The sequence below is a fragment of the Battus philenor genome, unplaced genomic scaffold (genome assembly GCF_028537555.1).
Source record: "Battus philenor isolate CCGP_79_NKW_IND1 unplaced genomic scaffold, ilBatPhil1.0.hap1 SCAF_10, whole genome shotgun sequence".
NCBI classification, from domain to species: Eukaryota; Metazoa; Arthropoda; class Insecta; order Lepidoptera; family Papilionidae; genus Battus; species Battus philenor.
The window spans coordinates 13,492,009-13,513,223 of record NW_027181662.1 but is presented as its reverse complement, the minus strand read 5'-3'; the positions used below and the strand labels follow the sequence as shown (position 1 = coordinate 13,513,223).

General features: G+C 32.1%; 2 protein-coding genes across 2 annotated transcripts; one reads left to right on the top strand and one right to left on the bottom strand.

Moving 5' to 3' along the window:
- Window positions 1–5,643: 5,643 nt before the first annotated feature.
- Window positions 5,644–19,315, bottom strand: Lsd-2 (Lipid storage droplet-2). The gene is made up of 6 exons (XM_068767007.1): window positions 18,914–19,315; window positions 18,253–18,379; window positions 14,818–15,050; window positions 8,165–8,357; window positions 6,887–7,015; window positions 5,644–6,118 (listed from the first exon to the last, which is right to left on the bottom strand). Exons 2-6 carry the CDS (start codon window positions 18,377–18,379, stop codon window positions 5,871–5,873), a joined length of 930 nt encoding a protein of 309 aa, XP_068623108.1. The 5' UTR covers window positions 18,914–19,315; the 3' UTR covers window positions 5,644–5,870.
- A 205-nt stretch (window positions 19,316–19,520) lies between these two features.
- On the top strand, window positions 19,521–20,920 carry LOC137925605 (uncharacterized). Its single transcript, XM_068769076.1, has 2 exons — window positions 19,521–19,900; window positions 20,257–20,920. The coding sequence occupies exons 1-2, from the start codon at window positions 19,574–19,576 to the stop codon at window positions 20,773–20,775; spliced, it is 846 nt and encodes a 281-aa protein (XP_068625177.1). The 5' UTR covers window positions 19,521–19,573; the 3' UTR covers window positions 20,776–20,920.
- The last annotated feature ends 295 nt before the right edge of the window (window positions 20,921–21,215 follow it).

Here is a 21,215-nt window from a genome sequence, read left to right as displayed (position 1 = left end):
TCATAGTGATCACTTTATACAGGGTGATTTTGCTGGTAATAAGGTTTACATTCACCTCCTTTAAAGCTTTTACATCAATAACCAATCAGTATATTTATCATTCCTACATTTTTCATCGCATACCCGTAATTTTTCAATACTTTCTTTCCATAATAAGCCAACACTTCTTGCGAATATGCATTCGAATATTATATCTCTTATATTCGACCAGCACTCAAAATTACATGTTTATTGTTGCCACTTTCGATCTATATTAAACGCACATTACGTTTTCCATGTTTAGTTTTAAAACAAAGTATATCCTAATACACTGATAATAATTTTAAGTTTAATATTATTGTAGTTGTGAGTTATGTTATTGAAATATTTAGGTATTTTTCCGAGGTAGTTCGTGAAAAAAATAAAACGTGTAGGAACTGGAAATAGTAAGAACATCAGAGGTCGTATATATGATTGCATTATTATATAAAGTTATTTTTTATTTGAAATTATGGCAGAGACTGAAATTACTTACTTGATATATAAAAAAATTAAATAATTCCTAATGTATATCTTCGCATAAACAAGTGTTTCGTCCGATTTGGTTATACGCCTCTCGAGTTGGTTTTAGAACAAAAATGTTTTCTATATACTAGGCTTACAACACATCAAGTTTAAATATACAATAAAAATATTTATTCTTTCAAATAGGCATTATTAAGCAAAACATTGACATAATGTACATTTAAATATATAAAGGGTGTTCGGTGGCAGAATTCCGATTTAAAATTCCATTTTATTCGTAACCATTAGTTGCTTGGTTTCGGTTTAAGTTGATACTGTTAGCCTGGAGGCTTTTACAGCTTAATCGGAACTGCGTTCACGGAGCGGAAGGGTTCGTAAACTTAAAACAGAAGCTGGAAAGACGCATTCCAGTTGTACGATGACGTTCGCATGTAGTAAACCGTTCTACCCGAGTAGAGCTGTGTAGTGTTGATGTTGTGTATGCGGCTTGGGACGGCAGCGTGGACCACAGGCGAGCCAAGGATGGATCCGAATCCCTTTTAGGTGGGGGAGCAGGTTTTTAGTCACATTGTACAGAAAAGCAAAGTAAGCTCGTTGGCAATCGAAGCGTATTTTAAAGCTAATGATTTGTGTGTGAATGCTCATCGAACATTACGTAATGCTCCAATAGAAGATCCGATTCGTGGATGAGGTTTATATACAAATAATATTAGCGCTACCAATTTTCTCTGCATACCAGGTTTGAAATGTTCATTCTATAGAGAACAATCGAACAAGAAATTTTAGTTACATGTTGCATTTTTTATCACGTGAAAATCATCATGATTGTAATGCCAGGTGTTGGTATCTCATAGGTATCTTCCATATTTACATATATACTTTATTGGTCAATCTTTCCGTTTTTCTTTTACGTGGATGTTTATGTATATACAATCATATATCTGATCTCTAGTTATTACGATATTCCATGATTACATTCATATAGTGTAAGTCCAATATATAAAGCATTTCCATTTAGTTAGTATTCGCTTATTGCAGCTTAGAGGCAGCTTATCTTATTTTATTATATTTAAGTGTTTAGATAATGACTTATTAATAAAATGTTTCATAAGTTCTGTGCCAAAAATGAATGGTCTTCTTTCGTTACGAATGTAACTTAAGATATAAATTGTTAGTGTGATTTTAAATATGGGACTTAACAAATAAATATTTAATTGGTTAATAGCTTTTTAGTTTTTTATTTCTGATAAAGTTAAATAATGTTTACATCAATAAAAAGCTCTAATGTTAATATTTCTGATCATCTTAAAAGCAGTGGTCGTATATTCGGATTAGTTTTGCCTTTTCCTTTTGCCTTGGATTTTATTTGTAAAGATTTATTTTATTTATGGAGACGACTTTCAGAGTTTCAAAATAGGAATCTAGATTTTACAGCGTATAGTGTTTTAAAATTAAAAAGATATGAGAATATCTTAAATATCTGTCTTAGTAGTGCAATAGCAAAGATGTGTTAGAAGCAAGCAGCGTTCAGCCTTTTCCGATTATCTTACCGCTATACTCTGTGTGGTTGCCGGTTCGTGATCTCTTTCAAAACCTTAAGGCACCAGTGGCGTGTTCTGCGCGCTATGTGGTTTTACACTTCAACATTACCATTTCAACTCGTCTACGAATCTCCTCGTTCCTTATTCAATCTCGTAGAGAAATCCAGGGTTTAACACTATGTCTATTGATCCCGAAATTACTAAATTTTATTCTTCCGAAACAATTTTCAATAATAAAGTTCTTTCCATAATTATCCAACACCTCAACTTAGGTATATATTTATCCGAATAAATAATTTCTGCTTAACATGTAATAAAAAATCTTATTGCTGTGAAAACATTTACAGTAAATTGCGTCATTTATTGCACAATATTATTTGAACAATGAGCAAGAAATACAAATTCGCTTTTATGACTAATGTATTTTACGTTAAATGAACGTGGTCATTACAAGTAAATATATATATATATATGTATATAATGTATAATTTGTCGCAAACTAATGGTGTTGCCCGTGAAGAGATTGTCAGACATATCATTTTATTTTATACGAATGATATCTATGAACTAAATTTCTAATATAAATTTGTACACCATTTTACCCTGGTACTTATTTCTAACTGTATCTCGACATTACTCTGACATATGAGCCGTTTATTTTGAAAGTGGCAAAGGTCACTTTGTTTTTGAGTTGAGATATTTTTTAAAAATGAAATGATACTGTTCAATTGTATTTAGTGTTGTCATTAACTCGATTTCATTTTAAAAAGTGACTTGTGTCACTTTCAAAATAAACAGGTCATATTTCACGGACAGAAATTTGGTTGACAGATAAATTATAGAAGTGATATGACGACAGACAACAAGTCGAAAAGGTTCTATTTACCGAACATGTTTGTTAGTAATAGTTGTTGATGTGTGCAAAAATCAGCTGTCGCAACAGACTATACTGCTAAAAGATATTGGTCAGTTGCATTTAAATACAAAAACGATGTAGTGAATTTGAAGCGTGTTAATTGTCATACGCGTAGTTTCAACTGTCAGTATATTTTAAAAAAATATTCAAATGTCTTAGCAACTTTCTGTAAGAAAATTGTTTCTTTAAGAAACATACTAGACGAGCAATGGTAACCAATCAAGTCAATGTTCGGCTCTCTAGCTCCCTTGTGTCTGAATGCTAACCAGGTATTTTTGTCAATTGACAGCCTTAATAGAGGTACCGTGGTGTGCCTTTAAATGTAGTAACTTCATGGAGAATCAGCGGAAGCGATCTAGGAGTTTGGTGGCCTCTCATTCAGGTGAAATTGTAATAACTGCCCGTACCGTACCTTTGAGCTTCGCCACCTAAAATAGGTCTTACACTGCAAATGCCATTTAACCTGCTGTGACAGTGTTTTCATATGACCGAGCGACTGCGTAAGACCAAATAAGGATTGATTTGTGTACATGGAGATTTTTCTTGTAAAAAGCCTTTTCGACCTGGTTCCTCGCCAAAATATAATTTGTGACCTTTGTCTACCGGCTAAATATACTACGGCATGGTATTTAAAGTATTTATATTTTATACAGAACCAAAAATAAAGTCACTCTTGTTATATTATAATCTGTATGCTTTTTGATTCTATATTTAAACTTTCTCATATCTCAATTCATATCTTAAATATGTTAAAAAATACGAAAAATTGTATCATTTACAGATTATTAACAGTATTTTGAATTTTGGATTAATAAATGATTGAAACTGTACTCGTGTTGTTTTATTTAAAATTTGCAACTACCCGAAACACGTTAAAAAATGGTTATATATATTTTATAATATGTATTAAACCTTATTTATTATAAGTATATATGTTATAAACGTATGTATGTATGTTTATGTTCGTTTGTTTGTGAATATGTATTTTTTGTATACGTAAACTACCCGTTATTAATACTTTTACCTTTTCCATACTATGGTTGTCTGTAAGAGATTGCCTTGTGATAAGACCACCCATTGTACTTTTTTGAATATTATTGTAAAACTTATTAAATGTATCTTAACGTGTACAATAAAGAATATTAAATATATAAATAAATATCTTCGGACATTGTTATTAAAGATCAGTGCAATTTTGAAGATTTTTATTTCAAGACTCCATTTTAATGTTATAATATTAAGCAAATAAAACACACCGATAGATACATATGTATGTATACCATTTTACGGGAAAAATTAGTAAAGAAAATATGTCGGTAAATTGTCGATACATATATGACTATCTGACCTATGTAGATATAAGGTAAGTACTAGAAATTAAGGTTTGCTGTACCTTTCTCTATAACTCATAACACTAGTAACTCTGTTATGGGAGCCACTGTGTATAGTATTCTCTTATGGCGTCTTTGTTGGGCTTCAATTACTCTACCCTACCATCTTTTTTATTATAATTTTATTCGCGTAATGTTTTATATTGATTATTATCTTACCATTCAATCTCATTTATTCACTTCACATTGTTTCATGCCATCTCATTCTTTTCCATTCTTACATCACCTCACTGTATGATTACAATCTCTCAAGTAATGTCTCTAAATTATCTGGTAAAAAAAATCCTTTTATAATGTGTAAGATATCTTAAGTAATAATTCCGCAATGCCTTTAGACGAATATAGTGAAGTACTAGACTACTTGACTCTTTGAGACGTGTTCGCTTAGTGTGTGCCTTATAACCTTCTTATAAGGCACACTGTAAGCATGTTCACCCAGAGAGCAATGAAAAGTGCTATTCCCGATGTTTCACTGAGAAATGAGGAGATCCGCAAAAAATTAATTTCACTTATGTAAGTCTTATGGTATCTGATGTGGGTAAGCCCTCCATTTTGTGAGCCGACGACATAGTTAAGGTCACGGGAAATCGCTGTATGCGGGCAGCGTTGCAACGGACTTCGTAGCGGTTTGGGGGAGGCCTATGTCTTACAATGTGCGACTATCAGCTGAAAAGAAGACAAGAGCTTGGGAGTGAATCGTAACTGTGTTAAGAATATTGTAAATGTGACCACGACAAAAATAAGTTCGTGGTGGGTTCTTTTCAGAGCAGGGCGCGTTTGGAATCCTCTCATAGCTTTAAGTAGAAGGATGCTTATATTGGTGAGTAATCTGATTTTAGTTTTAATCAAAATCAGGTTCTTCTGACATTCTTCTCACGATAAACACACAAGTGGTCACTGTTAATGATTTGATGTAAATGAAATGTTTTTATTTTTAAAAGTATATATGGTTTTTTATAGTTTTGCTAAAATAAACTTCAAATATTGATAGCTGTAGTGTGACCAGTGTACTTATTACATGGAGCATTCTCACACAAATACTACAAATTTGCAGCCAGTGTCTTCTTTTTGCACTATCACTGCTGCCCAAACGGCATTAGCAGGTTCTGCGGTTCGAGGTGGGCGCAGAAGGCGTCTAGCCTTAAGATCTTTTTTAAGATAGCGACCGAGGGATCCCGGAGGAGCCTCGGCCCGGACAGCTACATACTACTTTCTGACGAGATTGGAGCCACTGTCGAAAGAATAAGCCGAACAAATGGAAATGAATAAAACAACAAAATAATTGCTACAAATATATTATTCAAAAATTTATTCAAGTGTAAAATATAATATCAATCAATAAAAATTACATTTCATAATGCTAAGAAAGACCGGCTCAGTCTCTATAAATATAAAATTCAGTACATTTAGTGAATAAACATGTTCCCTTAAATAGAAATATGTCACCAGAACAAAGGCAATACAGTTACGTATTATCTCTGTGGTGTATATCTTAATAATAAAAATATATACTATATGTTAATGTGAATTTGAATTCTCGTGGTTATTGGACTTTGCTTCTGGGGTGGACTTAACCTTGCTGGCAGTGGTGGGAGAGGATTGGGGGGTGTCTGTCGGAGTGCTATCTGCTGGTGCAGGTTCAGCAGGTGCAGGCTTGTTGACCTCCTCGGTCTCTCTTTCTCGCTCCTTTTGCTCGCTGGTTACCTTGGCTAGATGGACTGCAGCTAGTAACGCGGTAACATAGCGACGAACGTCAAGTTCAATACCTGCAAAGTTTTTACACCATAAATGAACTAATCAAAATCTACCAAGATCTCTGCAAACTAATACCCCTCGGAAATCTAAACTATTTTAGGCCATATTTTTATGTCAAGTTATGTAGGTGATATAAGATGGACAGACATCATCAGAACTATCACTAATTGATCAGTAAATGAATTCTCTCACTCCGACAAACACCGAGCTACATGTCGAAGTTTAGTCAGATCAGCGGGGGTGTTAGAACCGATCAGGGCATGACCATGACGACTCTGAGAAGATATAGGTAAGGAATAATATATATATATATATATATATATATATATATATATATATATATACAATATGTGTAGAAATAGTAACTAGACTGCGAAGAGGATCTTGTATTACTCTAAGATCACAGTATTATTAGATTTCCAATAAGACGGGTAGGTAGCAGCCACATTAAGAAATACACATAAAATAAATTTTCATACTTTATACGAACAATATTTAAAATGACTGATAATTACCATCGAACACCAGTTGAACTTAAAGTAAGTTCAATCTGTCGTTTTAACAGTATGATACCGGAAGGCATATGCCTTGTAGAGGGCGGCATATGCCTTGTAGAGGACGACATGCCTTGTATTAGCTAACACGATAACATCAGTATGATTTAAAGTTATGTGAATGTAATTAACGGTGTTCAAGATCGACTGTCTCCAGGAAACACTGTAAAATGGTCTAGAATGGTCTTATGAGTTTGTAAGAGACTTCTCCCTTTACCAACTTACCAGAGTTTCGAAGTTCGTTCACCTTGGCAGCCAGGTTGGCCCACACGCGACGGGCAGCCACGGCGCTCAAACGACCAACTGTCTGCACGGTATGCAATGCAGGATCGCTGCTAACCTCCACTATTTCACCTATGAATAACGATATTACTTGTATGGTAAGATATACCTTTACATGTTCCGACAAAATATAGAAAGAAATTCGTTCGACAGACACATCACCGTTGTGACATTTTGATCACTTCTTACCATAAATATCAATACATGTAAAGTCAGGTTCGGTTTATATTCATAATTAATTCTAAATCAGATATTATTCGTAATGTACAAAGACAACTGTAACTGCCTTGTCACAAGATTTCGGCTTAACGTTGATTTATACGACATCTTGTATATAAATTGGTTATACATGAATAAACTTTAAAGGAGTGAGAGTATTCATTTGTCAGTAAAAACAAAAACAAACTTAGATTTTATACCTATCATCATCCTATATAAAGTGATCACTCTGAAAATTTTATATTTTCTATTGAAATGCGACAGACCAATAGCTTTTGGCAATAGTGTCTTTAAGGACACGGTAATTTATTTTCATATGTATTTTGTTAATGCTTTTTTTAAAATATATCATCATTACATTATTGATCACTGCAAGGCATAAGCCTCTTCCAAAAGATCATCACGATGACCGGTCTTCCGCTGCCCGCATGCAGCGACTTCCCCCTGACCTTAATTAAGCCACCAGTCTACCTAATGGGGGGCGTCCAACGCCGAGTCTACAGACTCGTGGTCGCCACTCGAGAATCTTTCGGCCCCAACGACCGTCGGTTGCACGAGCGATATGCCCCCCGCACACTGCCACTTTAGATGAGCAATTCTTCGAGCTACGTCTGTGATCTGGTTCTTTTATCTCCTCATTTCCGATTCGATCTCGCAGAAATATTAACTAATCATATATCATTACGTTATTGTTTCTAAATCCATTTATTTACAGCCAGGGTTAGCTTTTGCCTTTATTTCTCTCTTTAGAGTTGTTATTGTCACATTTCTTATTATCAAGGGCATCTATATCCCAAGAAGCTCCTCGGTTTATTTGTCATGATGCATATATACTTATGTATTTGGAGCTTCCTCCTGCATTATATATATATATCTATGTACATAATTCGGTTATTTATTAAGATAAGAAGCCTCTTCCATAATTTTTAATAAGTTTTTGCACAACTATATAAAGTTATCTCTTTGTTTAGGAATAGTCTATATAGTCCGTGTTAAACTTACCGTTCTGCTCCTGCTGGGGTTCCACGGGAGGAAGGTACTGATCGAGGAGTTTCATGGCGTATGAGGCGCCCATGTCGACACTGTTCAGCGCCTTCTGACCGTAAGCGGTTGAGAGCAGCGCGTTGGCCTTCGCCCACGACAGCTCCTTCAGCGAGTGTACCCGCTGTTCCGCTGCGGCGCGAGCCCCTAACACCTGCCAACCACCAGATCCTCAGATGTTGATAAACACTTTAGATATCTTGGGGCCAAAAGTTTAGAGTTTAGTTTAGATACGGGCAGCGAAATATCGGTCATCGTGGTAATTTTTGGGAGAAACCTATTGCTTAACAGAAGGCGTTTATCGCTTGATATGAATGAATGAAATCTTATTTAGGATACACTACATAATTTTTCCTGATGTAGTATGTTAGTTGTAATATTGGTAACCTCATTAAGAAAGTCAAATAAATTAACACCCTTCCACCGAGCGAAAGTCACCAGTTTTCTTTCATTTTCTTTTCTATTTTCTATTTTCTCATCTTCTTTCACACATCACCTCTTTCCCCTCATCAACATTGTTGATAACATTTTGTTTTAACAGCTACTTCTATTTCGTTTTCTTTAATAATAATTTTAATTAGCAATATTTGGGGCGCTATGTTCACACTTAAATCTAATCTAAGAGAAAGGTTACTTATACAAAAGGCAGTATGCACACAAATAAGGCTATTTTACTGCTACTGTATTAAGGTTGCTAAGTCTTAGACTTGTCCGTATTTGATTTTTATTTTAAATGAACAATTACATAACGTAACATTAAAGTTAAAAAATAGATTTGAAAGCAAGCAAACTATAAATAAATTAAATAGAAAAACGACACAGAGCCTATAAATTCACTTATTTTTTGAACAACAATAACTTTAAAAAAGGCCTACATTTTTTGGCGTTATCATCAATTAATAGGACACCAGCCTCGTCTCTTTTTTAAAAAAATTGTTACTGTCACAAAATGGCCTTACGGTGTTAATAATTTTGCATTTCATAAATTTCGAACGCATTGTCAAGTGGATTCAATGCTGGTTCTATTTATAAAATAAAAAGAAAATATCAATTACATGATAATTAATTTTAGTCATTATCATAGTTCAATCCGTTTACATTTACTTTTTAAACAATCGATTTTATAATAGATATATCGATAATGCCCTTTATACCGGTTTTTATATAAAAATATATATTTATTTAATATTTAGTATTCTTTATTGTACACGTTAAGATACGTTTAATAAGTTTTATAATAATATACAAAAAAGTACAATGGGCGGTCTTATCACACAAGGCAATCTCTTACAGATAATCATAGTATGGAAAAAGTAAAAGTACTAATAATGGGTAGTTTACGTGTACAAAAAGTACATATTTACACACAAACGAACAAAAACATACATAGACATACATACTTAAACATACATACATAAGTTTATAACATATATACTTATAATAAATAAGGTTTAATACATATTAAAGTCATTTGAATGTCAAACGTCATTTATGTAAAGTGTTATCCGACTGCCTGTACGTGTATATCTGATAACAAAACTCTTATCGTATTTTAGAATTAATTTTTAACAATACGTCATCATTAGCTTAAGATTATTATTAAATCCGGTTACCTTATCGACCCTTTATAATCTTTATAGAAAATATATATATATATATATATATATATATAATATATATATATATATAATATATATATATATATATATATATATATATATATTATAAAAGCATTCCAAATTAAAAACTAAACTTACTCCACCCAGCTCCATAAAGTATCTCATACATTCGTAATTCAAAATATTCCATTTTATAACAAACTACCAAACGATGCGATAAATTTATCTCGTTATGATTTAAATACATTTATAAAACACAGACTCTGACCAAAGGCACATTATTCGCTCTCTAGTTATGTTTATATTAAAGACATTTGGAAAATAAATTGTTCTTTTTAAAAAAACTTAATTGTTCACTTTAAAAAAAAGTCAAATCCCACAGACTTTGTTAGTTGTCAGTACGTGGCGTTAACTAATAAGGTAAACATAATTTGATAATGATATCATTTAATAAAACTATAATTATTATGCTAAAATCTAAGACTGCAACAACACTGCTTATTCACGAAAAATACGTATAAACCCTCCTAAATACATTTAGGCATGTATTTATAACAACAAATGTAAATGTGAAAACAGCGCAATAATTCCACAAAACTGATAATTTAACATAACATATGCTCTTTGACGTAACGTCGAATCTTTTTTTTATATTTCATCTGTGGAACCAAATTAAAAAGATTAGATACATTCGATATTTAAAACCGTGTAAACCGGCAACGAACAACTAACACAGCGACCTATGTCAAGATTTTTGAAACAGTCTAAGAATTAAGTTTAAATTCAAATTTAGAACATCTCTATTAAGTAATCATTTACACGCATTTACGAATCTTCGGTTATTTTAACTTAAATAGCCTACCACCGGTTCATATTGCTGATCTGCTGAGAAGAACCTACCAGAAACTCAACAATTACTACTTTTTATATATAATCTAACAATGTTTGATGTGTAAATCATAATATGAACCCTGCAAATGAGTCAAAATACAAAGATCCGAACATTTCGATCAAATAAACACTGTTGAATGATTTATTTTATAATATACTTTTAATTTTACATTTAAAACTAATAAAAAAAGGTCTTGGGTATCTTGTGGAACTTTTATATATATATATATATATATATATACTCAGACCTGTTAAAGATTTGTAAAATGTATAAAATTAAATTTAGACGTTACGTGTTTATTTTTATTTATTATATTTATCATGTGCCTGTTACTTTTTCATATAAGATTTTAAATTATGGCGCATAAATAATATTCTTATTTTTTTATTATGTCCTTAAAAACACTTTTGAGGGAATGTCTAGATTTTAAGTTATAAAAAGTCCGACAGCTGTGTTTTGTGACTATAGAGGTCTATGCTCCTTGCGCTTTGCAAAAAAAAATTCCCATATTCGTTAACGTCAAGGCATACATTTGTTAATAATAAAAAATTAGGAACTAGTTGGAGATAGACCCGTAGGACCCTGTGGTCCGGTTCATCGTCCAAGATAACGTATCGGTGCGGACATATCTTATCGCTTATATTAAAATAAAAAATATTCCCCGATAACAATACACGAGCGGCTTTATCACAAGCATTCATATACATTGTACATATATATTTCGAGCGTTCTATTGTCTTATCTAGAAACATAAAAATATATGTAGAGAACATGGAATGCATTGCCGTGAATACCGCATGTATTGTCCGCCATTTTGATGCATTTCTAAAAGGACTGTCATCTTTTTCCGAAGTACCTAATTTTTTTTATAAAATTGCAATAATAAGCAGCCCCATAAACATACGAATAAATAAATATTAGCTACGTATATGATAACACAATTTATGACTCGAGTTTAAATGTTTTTTATTGTTTTGTACATTTGTAGTGATTTAATTATTTCGTTATTAAAGTAGAATGACACTAATGTGCACAGATTATAAAAGATAGAACACTTATCCACAGATCAGAATTAATTATCGACATTTAAATATGACGTCACCTTCAAAGTGGACAGACATTGTTTTTTTTTCGCTACCATCTGTATCTCTTCCGCCTAATGGCAGTTTTTAAGGTAATAATTTTTTCAGATTTTTATTTAATTATTAATCTTAATTAATTATCTGTTATCTGTTATATAAGGCCTTTTTTTACTATTTCTGATCTTTATAATTATTTTACACTATTTTGTATCTCACTAATTTATTCCTTGTGCATGTGTACATGCGACCTTTTTGAAAAATAGGTTGCATTTACTTGTATAACACTTAACATTATCCTGAATGTACTAATCATATTATTCTAATTTTCTTTTATTTTGGCATATTTTTATATATAAGGTATAATTTATCATATTTTTAAGGATAGACCTTGTTCAGGTCTTATGTATTAACGCAAACGGACTATAGCACGGGTGGCCAAGCTGTTTGATAGTGCGAGCCATTATTCGAAATTTGAAATTTTTTGCAAGCCGCATTTGAATACGCATTTAAAACACGCAAACAAATATTTTTACAATAATTATATTTATTGAAATTATATGACAAAGGTACAAAATACGTTTATTGAAGTTAGATATAATGGCACACATATATGGCAGCACTCCTAATAATAATTAAGATGCTGGTTAGTTAATTGCGATCGGTGTTTGGATTTCTATAATTTTGTGGTGGAATAATAATAATCATTATTCACACCAGCAATTTGTTTCAATTTTCCAGAAGCTGACGTGGGTTATATAAATCAAAATATTGAAATAATTGGACAATCAATCGGTGCCAAAAATAATCGTTCAGAGCCGCAGTTTGGCCACCCCTTGACTGTAGGATCAAATTAAGCTTTTTTTAAATTGTTAAACTTAAGACTATGGTCATTCCAAACGCACTCTGATCTTGGAAGAGTCCTAACTAATTCCGTTTTTTGTGATCATTTTTAAGAAGAGCGTTACGACCTTCATAACTTACATAGCCTTCCATCGTGGCTAATTAAGCGACTGTAAACATTGACATATTAAACATAATTAGCGTAAAAAAAATTTTAGTGATAAAACGAATAGCGACAATTATCTACAACTATTTGCGGAAGGGATATAGTAAAATAAATACGACGCCATATTTTTTTTTAATTATCTAAGGAGTTCCGCATTTTTTTTTTCGGTCGTAACAAACACGGTTTCTAATCGGCCAGTATCCGGGTTCAAGCGATATAGATTGGAACCTGGACCAAGAGTCGTGCATCTGATAAAGTATACACGAGCGTCCAATATCTGCCCGGAACTTATGATATTTATCTCCGGTTGCTTTTTAGAAGTGACTAAACAAATATATTAAAGATATAACATGACTTAACCTAAAATATCTGAACCATATTTCGTTTTCTAAACTAGACCTGAACCTGTAAGACTTCCTCTAATCTAGTACGTAGGTTCCCATATGGTTGTGGTATTACCCCATAGTGGTATTCCTCGTGAGTATACGCATATATAATAATGTTCCTCAATATCTTAGAAAATTAAAAATTAAAAGTATGTTATTAAATCTTATAGCAGTTAACAATGTTGAGTTAATATGTCTGGAACTTGGTTAGTTGACCCATTTACATTTTTGATATTATAATGTACACTTAAAAAATTGTTTAATATAATTAGAAAAAGAGCAATTGTTGAGTTTCTGGCCGGCTCCTCTCAGCAAATCTGCGTTCCGAGCCAATGGTAGCAGCTTATCGCTTATAATGTTAAAATAGTTGATATAAAAGTGCATATTAATGCCTAATGAATAAAGACATTTTAAATTTGAAAGTGAGCCCTAAAACAGTTTGTTATTGCAATAAATTACGCATTCAATTAGCACCGCGACCGACATTTCCTGTTTACGTGCAGTCCAACAAAATGGCGGATAAGCGTTTCGGTTCATAAAATGTTTAAATGCAATGCGATCGCTTTCGAACGTGGTAGTATAAATATTCATTAATTCATAATAATCAAGTATTGTGATACCGAAACCGCTGTACCGCGCCTGAAAAGAGCGCGGTGAGGTGGGGTCCGGGGAAAAATGTTACTTTGACGGCGAAATGATTTGCCCCCTCTCACCGCGCGCACACCTAAGGCGCGGTACAGCGGTTTCGGCATTAGCGTAATAGTAAAGAATTTATTTTTGACAGTTACCGTAGATTGAAGTTGAAATGCCAGATATCTCTTAGTGTAAACCTTGTAATTAGTTACGTCACTAACTTCAAAGGCATCTTCGGGAGGCTCGGTTGAGATATACATAGATTTTTAATCAAAAACATATTTTTAAAAAATGAGGTATTTTAAATTTACCACCTATTTACTCTAAACACCGATTTCAATGTACCTTATATTAATGCATATTAATACATCGGTAACAAAATAATATCATTTTCATAATTTTTTAAAACAAAGTATTGTCTATTTGTGATCAAGTAAGTAAACCCAGAATTTTCACTAAACCAGAAATTGGCTATTAAGCTATTAAATACTAGCTGTTGCTTACTTTACTCCTTATTACATCAGCTACCTGCCAATATAAGTCCCGTTAAAATCGGTTCAGCCATTTCAAAGATTAGTCGGGACATACAAACAGTTGTCTGCCTGTTTTAAGAAATGTAATTTTGTTGTATATACCGTATATATATTCATATGCATGTAGTAAAAATCGGTTATTTACACACAAACACACCAATTTTATTTATTTATATGGATCGAATGTCACTGACGTTGCGTTGCATACCTAGAATGTACACAACCTCGCTTGACTCATATAAATTTATCAGAGTATAAACACGAATCCGGGCCATTCAAATCAGATTTAGAGTTCGATCCAATCAGTTTTTATTCAGCTTCCTTCCAAACAACTCGTCAACACCGTAATAAACCATTTTGACGGTGTCGTTTAATTTTTTTTAAAACATTTTCATTTCGTTCTTTCGCGAAAAGACAAGTTCCATCATCATCAACTCCTTCCTATAATCCTAGAAGCTCTTACCTTGTTAACGTGCGGCGATAGTCTGGATATCACGGCCTGCTTTGTGGTCTCTACTATGACCTTGGGCTGCTCGTTGACGAGAGGAACTCTGCGACCCAGCTCGTCAATGGCGGCGGCCACGCGAGCGTCGCCTGCTGCCAGGGGAGACGCCACAAAGGGAGCTGCCGTCGCAGCCGCCAGGGTTACGCTGGCCTCTGCCGTCGACAGCGCCCATTCCAGCAGAGAATGCGCTCCTGGGTGATAAAAAAACTCCATGATGTAACGGCTAAATATATATAGAGCATTAAATATGTTGTAATATGTTACGTAACAGCCTCAGGTTATAGATGAATTATATACTATATTTATATAGCAGTATGCATAGGTTAAAAATACAGTTATTAAAATTTACTATACATGGCGATTCGTAATAGGAGTAAAAGCGTAAAAAGGAATGAATATATATCACATTAGTCAGTAATAAGCTGATACACCTATTTGCAATTTTTTTATAATGGAATGCGACAGGCCAGTAATTTCTCGCAGTATAAATTCCGCAGAGACAGATAGTAAAAAATAATTAATTTTAATACTACACACATCGATCTTTGGGAGCCTTATATCTTGCAATGGCGTCATTTGGCTGATGCTTAATTCACTTATTATTGAAATAAAAACTTAAAATAAGTAAAGAAGGAAGTAAAGAGCAACTTCAAATCCAAAGGGCCGTATGTAGCTTGCGGGCCGTAGGTTGCGGACCCCTGAACTAGGCAATAAATAGAAGACAATTCGCGTGATATTGCCTCAATATGACACGTCAACAAATACAAGCAAATGTTCTTTTGTCATGCATTTTTTGTAAAGTAACACAAAGCGATAATTTGATACAAAACAAATAACTCTCATTGCATAATATATGAACTCAGCACTAGATCATATTACTGCATAAATATGCATTATATTATCTGATTAAAGTATGCGAAATATAAATAAAATTCATAGTCGAACACGGTATTATTTTCCTAACATGTGACTATGCGGGTATAATGTCAGAGTCGTCACCAAGCTTCACATGTTTCTTTTTTTTTCTAAAAAAAAGGTTTAAAGTCATTGTTTATGCGCTGAATAAGTGAAATGTTAACTACAGATTATATTCAGTTACCCACCAACAATCTTTATACATGGAGCTACATCATGTACTTCCATCGTACATACATTACATATTCATTGTTTAATATTAATATACTTTGTATGACCTAATTCATTACTTTAAATTTGCTTCATTGACATCTACCGACATGAAAGGTTATATTCAAATTAAATAAATAAATCTTAGAAGTGCAAATAAAAAGCGAGAAAATTCTAAAATTAAAATTTAAAATATGATATCTCGAAGGCGTATCGATATCAATGTCAACCAAGAGGATGTTTTAGTTGCCCGTCATTAAAATGGAATTAATCCTGATATTTACATTACTTTGTATTTGTAAATAACATTGTTAATTTTGTTGACAATCCGTAATAAATAAAATAATATTTTTTATTTATTTTCTCTGTACATTTACGAAGATCTTAGTAAGTTTAAAAATTAGTGGGTAATTATTCAGTTAATAACTTTTTCCTTTGTATTGCGCACATACAATTATACTAATACATAATATTTCAAAAATTTTGTAAAAACGCAATGCTAAAACATAACTGGCAACAAAGACTGCATGCTTCTAAGATGACAACACTAGCATAACAGCGCGAAAAATGATGTCATAGCATAACATTATTCAACGTTAATTTTATAAACACGAATCCATTTAACAAAACATTAAAAAGAGAACAGCGACACGAGGAAATAATTTGCGACTTATAAATGTTACTTGAATGACCTACACTTCAAATACTGGTTTGATTTTATTTTGTAAACGCGGATATTTTTTTTGCAATACATACATTAACTTATTACATATTGCATATGACTTTATCCATACTGACTCATCACGATTTTTCTGGAACCATTAGGATATTCCTCCCACCGAGTAGTGGTCAGCTATGATTTTTCGAAATTCAACGCGCAAGTTAGTTTACAGGGTGTTCACTTAAAAATCATTTATTTACAAATATCTCTTAAAGACATAAAACTTGACCAGAATATTTATTATTAGCACATCAAAATTTGCCAAGAATAGATTTTATGAAATTATAACCACAAAATATAGTGTAGGCTATGCAAAGCAGTTGATGACATGTAGTTATATATGAAATCCAAACATCAAATTTACCAAAAACTTCTTCACACAAATGTATGTATTAAATGAATATATCAAAAGATGGAATATAACATTATAGTCCTATACAATACATCCAAGAATATTATTAATATATTATTAACAAATATATTTTAATGAGATTCAATGTCATTTCTAGGATATTCTTGAATTTAACTTTTAACCCACTTATTAAATGTAACATTCGATTGGGGTATGATTATCTAGATACATACATAAGACACTGTTTCCATAAGAAATCCTGAATTGCTAGTAAAGTGCAAAAATGAACATCAAAGCTGTTTTTTTAGTCGAAATGAATCTAATATAACCATTGTATAAAAAATTTACAAGGCAAACAATAACAAGAGGGTAGGTTTGGTTAGGCATTTCACAGTTACCTACCTAAAACAGTTATGGAGATAAAGTTTAATTTGAAATTCGCAATCTTAAATTAAGTGTTTTAAAGCACACATTATGTTAGCATAGTTATATGGTTTAAAGATATTCCTTGAATATATTATATTTACAATATAAACAGCACTATTTTAGTATTAATATGTAAATTAAATGACTGCTGCTTCCAACCAGTTCTATTCAAAATTAATGTGGAATGCTGAACATATTCCAGCAGTGCATATCCCTATGGTAGAAATAACTATGATGACTCAAATTTACATTATATACTTAAATAGTGAAGAAATTTTATTAAATAATAAATATCACTGCAACACATTGTCATATAGAAGACATTATCACACTTAATGTAGGTTGTAATCAAAATCACTTGTATTTAATAACATAATTTACTAGACTCTGGTTATTTTGGATATTTTAAATTATTAAAAATTAAATACTCATTCATAATTTAATGCCTGATTACAGTTCAATAGGAGTTAAACCAGGACAGTCAGAATTATTGAATAAATTATATTAATCAGGGTAGTAACTTATTTTTAATGACAGAAAATAATTTTTAACCTATTAAAGTATAAATAACTGACTTATTTGAATGTTAAAAATGTTTATTCTATTATCTGCACAAAACAAATTCTAAATATAAACTAATAAAAAAATGTAGGCTAGATGATTTAGAACAAAGAATAAAAATTGTAAATACCTACGGATTTAAAAAGAAAAAGTATTGACACTAATTGACTTAGTCAACATAATCTGTTCTATTAAATTAACGACATACCTTTAACTTTAGAATAGAATGCACCAACTTGTCCAACGGCAGCTCCCACTGTGGGTAAAGCCATGGCTTTCTGCACCGACTGCAGCTGATTCATTGCTGATGGTGCTGTTCCAACTTCTGCTGCCATCTAATAGAAGAGAATAATTATTAGGTTATTTTGTTTTAAGTAATCGACGGACCTATTGCATTTTACATAAAAAATAATGAGTTTTAATGCTGCAGAAGCTATTCTTGGCTTTTACTCTTTTTTGTATATGTATTTGCATCTTACAGAGAAATCATTAAATAGTCAATAAATTTATATTGTCGCGTTACAAGTCTAAGGTCAAATTAATTGGCAATAAATCCCATGGTTACATTAATCGGTTAACAAGTGACCCTATCTATAGTCACTTTTACAATAAATTTATAGATTTTACACGAATGCAAGGATAAATATATCAGCTTACTAATTATAAAAATTGCGGATATAATAATTAATCAATTTAATAATTAAAGTTAAGATTATTAATTGATTTAAACGCCCTTTTGAATTGCATTGTTCGTACCTGCAATAAACTAAACACTTCATTGAATTTTATCATGCATGAAAAAGTCAAATTGTTAAACGGATGATGCAATTTCCAGTAAAATGTTAATAAAAATAGAATTAAATACTCACGTTTCTATTTGTGTGGTTTATTGGTATAAAAATGTATTGCACTTAAATTTTATTATAACAATGCAAAAAGAAAGCGATTTAAATTATGTTCGTGTAACACTGGGTAATGATCGTCGCTAACTGAACACAGCACTGAATAGATTGCTACAATGACGAATGTCGTAGTTGATAGCAAGCGTTGCCTTTATAACTATATACCCACTAAACAACGTTTGTTATAGAATGGACTTTGGACGAAACAAGTAATCGCTCGAACAATATCCGCCAAATACCTACACCGGTATATTAAGCATGACTCAATGCTTCAAAAATAAAATACGATTTAAATTAACATATATGTGTGCACTTTATTCTTTCCATATATTTTAACTTGTCACATTAAAAGATTGCAAAACGTAAATAAACAAAAAAAAAATCACGAAAGTTCTAAACGACACCTGCCACAGACTGTGCTAAATTCACAAACATTTTTGGTTGGTCGCCAACAGCGAACATTGATCGCGTAATTTGTAGAGCGAGGCCAACATACTCATAAACAAACATTGGATACACCGCCGCTTCTGATTGGTCGTTAGCTCAGTCTCTCTCTAGTTAGAGTATTATTCAGACGTATATATATAAAAGAATATTTAGAAAAGAGTTTCATAATAAATATAAGTAATGGCGTGGACAAATGATACGGTTATAGAATTTTTGAATCTTTATCGTAGGGAACAAATTCTATGGGATCCAAAAGATCCGCTTCACAGAAATAGAAGCGAAATTTCCGCGGCATGGAATAGAATCCAAACGTCATTTAGCTTGAATTGTTCAGTGACCGACCTTAAAAAGAAGAAAGAGTCTCTAATGACTTCGTTTAGGATGCATTTAAATAAAAAGAAGAAATCGCTCGGTAGTTATCATACTACATGGTTCGCCTATCCGCACATGGAGAGTTTTCTTAGCGGCAAATATGAATGTGATAGTACGAGTCAAATGGAACATGAGGTAGGTACTTCTTACTGTATTATAAGTAGTTAAAACATATAATTATTGAATCTGTGACACGTAATAATTGTTCAAAAAAGTCATACGTATACGTACTTTTTTAGAAACAGATTAAAAATTTTATTATATTGAAAAAAATGTTCAAACGGTCATAAAATCTATGTTCCATTATTGATATATCGATAAAATGTAATTGTTTCAGAAAACTGTGAATTAAAAAGTATGAAAGTTAACTTTTTGTCTTTTAGTCGGAGTCTTTGACGTAATAACGTAAGCTTTAAATTATGAGTAGAATACTCGAAACATAATATTTAAAAAAAAAAACATGTAATCGATACAATGTAACCTTATTTCAGTTTTTTAGTAATACATCCTATGGTCAATCACAACAACAAATCGGATCTGAAATTAATGTTACTTCAAGAAACATCAGCACTGAAAGTAATAACGTAGGCGGAAGATATACAAGGACGCCCCTTCCCCAGGCGAATGCTAATAATAAAGCTAACAAAACAAATAATTCCAGCTTCGTTTACATGAAAAAAGATGTAAACGACGAAGGGCGATTTTCGAACAGCGCTAACGAGAAAAAGGATTTTGATGAATACGATTTATATGGCCAACTATTAGCGAAGAAATTGCGAAAATTGGAGGAACACCAGCGAGATATGGCCATGCATGAGATAGACAATATCATGTTCAGAGCCAAAGTTAAAAGTAACGCGAGTCAAACAAGAAGTTATTCTTCATCACCTTCACCCGTACCACGCAAAATGAAATCACCGGTATTCATAGTAACGCAACCAACGAGTCAACAGTATGAAGATGAAAATATATCGTACCAGGAACACATTCAACCCCAAGCACCGTCATAGTGACGTTACAAATGTCCATAATCAATCCACTTTTGTTTTATGATCCAAAAATTAGGTTGGACTGATAATACATAACAAATCTCGTAAGTTAACTAAATACACTTATTTATAGAAAAATACTTTTTAAATTTTTTGATAAAATCATGTAAGGTACAAACGGTATGAAAATAATTTTTACATGTTCTATATCATGAATAAATTAAGAATTTTCGTTAATAAAAAAATACTTCGTAGATCGAAGGAAATAAATTATATAAAATAATTTATTTCACATAAAGTGCATATTATAATATAATATTATATTATTTATTATCTGTGACAATATTTAAATGAAGTAATTAAAAAAAATTGAACTTGTTACGTTTAAATTTGTATAAGTACTTTCCAAAATTTGACACAAACATTTCGAGTCCAATATTGGATAAGTAACAACTAAAATA

Excerpts from the sequence above, each read along its gene's own strand:
- Lsd-2 (XM_068767007.1), bottom strand. The coding sequence starts at position 18,379 with ATGGCAGCAGAAGTTGGAACAGCACCATCAGCAATGAATCAGCTGCAG. Across the intron at positions 15,051-18,252 it reads ATTCTATTCTAAAGTTAAAG|GAGCGCATTCTCTGCTGGAA; the intron begins GTATGTCGTTAA and ends TTTATCACCCAG. Across the intron at positions 8,358-14,817 it reads TATCGCCGCACGTTAACAAG|GTGTTAGGGGCTCGCGCCGC; the intron begins GTAAGAGCTTCT and ends GGTGGTTGGCAG.
- LOC137925605 (XM_068769076.1), top strand. The coding sequence starts at position 19,574 with ATGGCGTGGACAAATGATACGGTTATAGAATTTTTGAATCTTTATCGT. Across the intron at positions 19,901-20,256 it reads CGAGTCAAATGGAACATGAG|TTTTTTAGTAATACATCCTA; the intron begins GTAGGTACTTCT and ends ACCTTATTTCAG.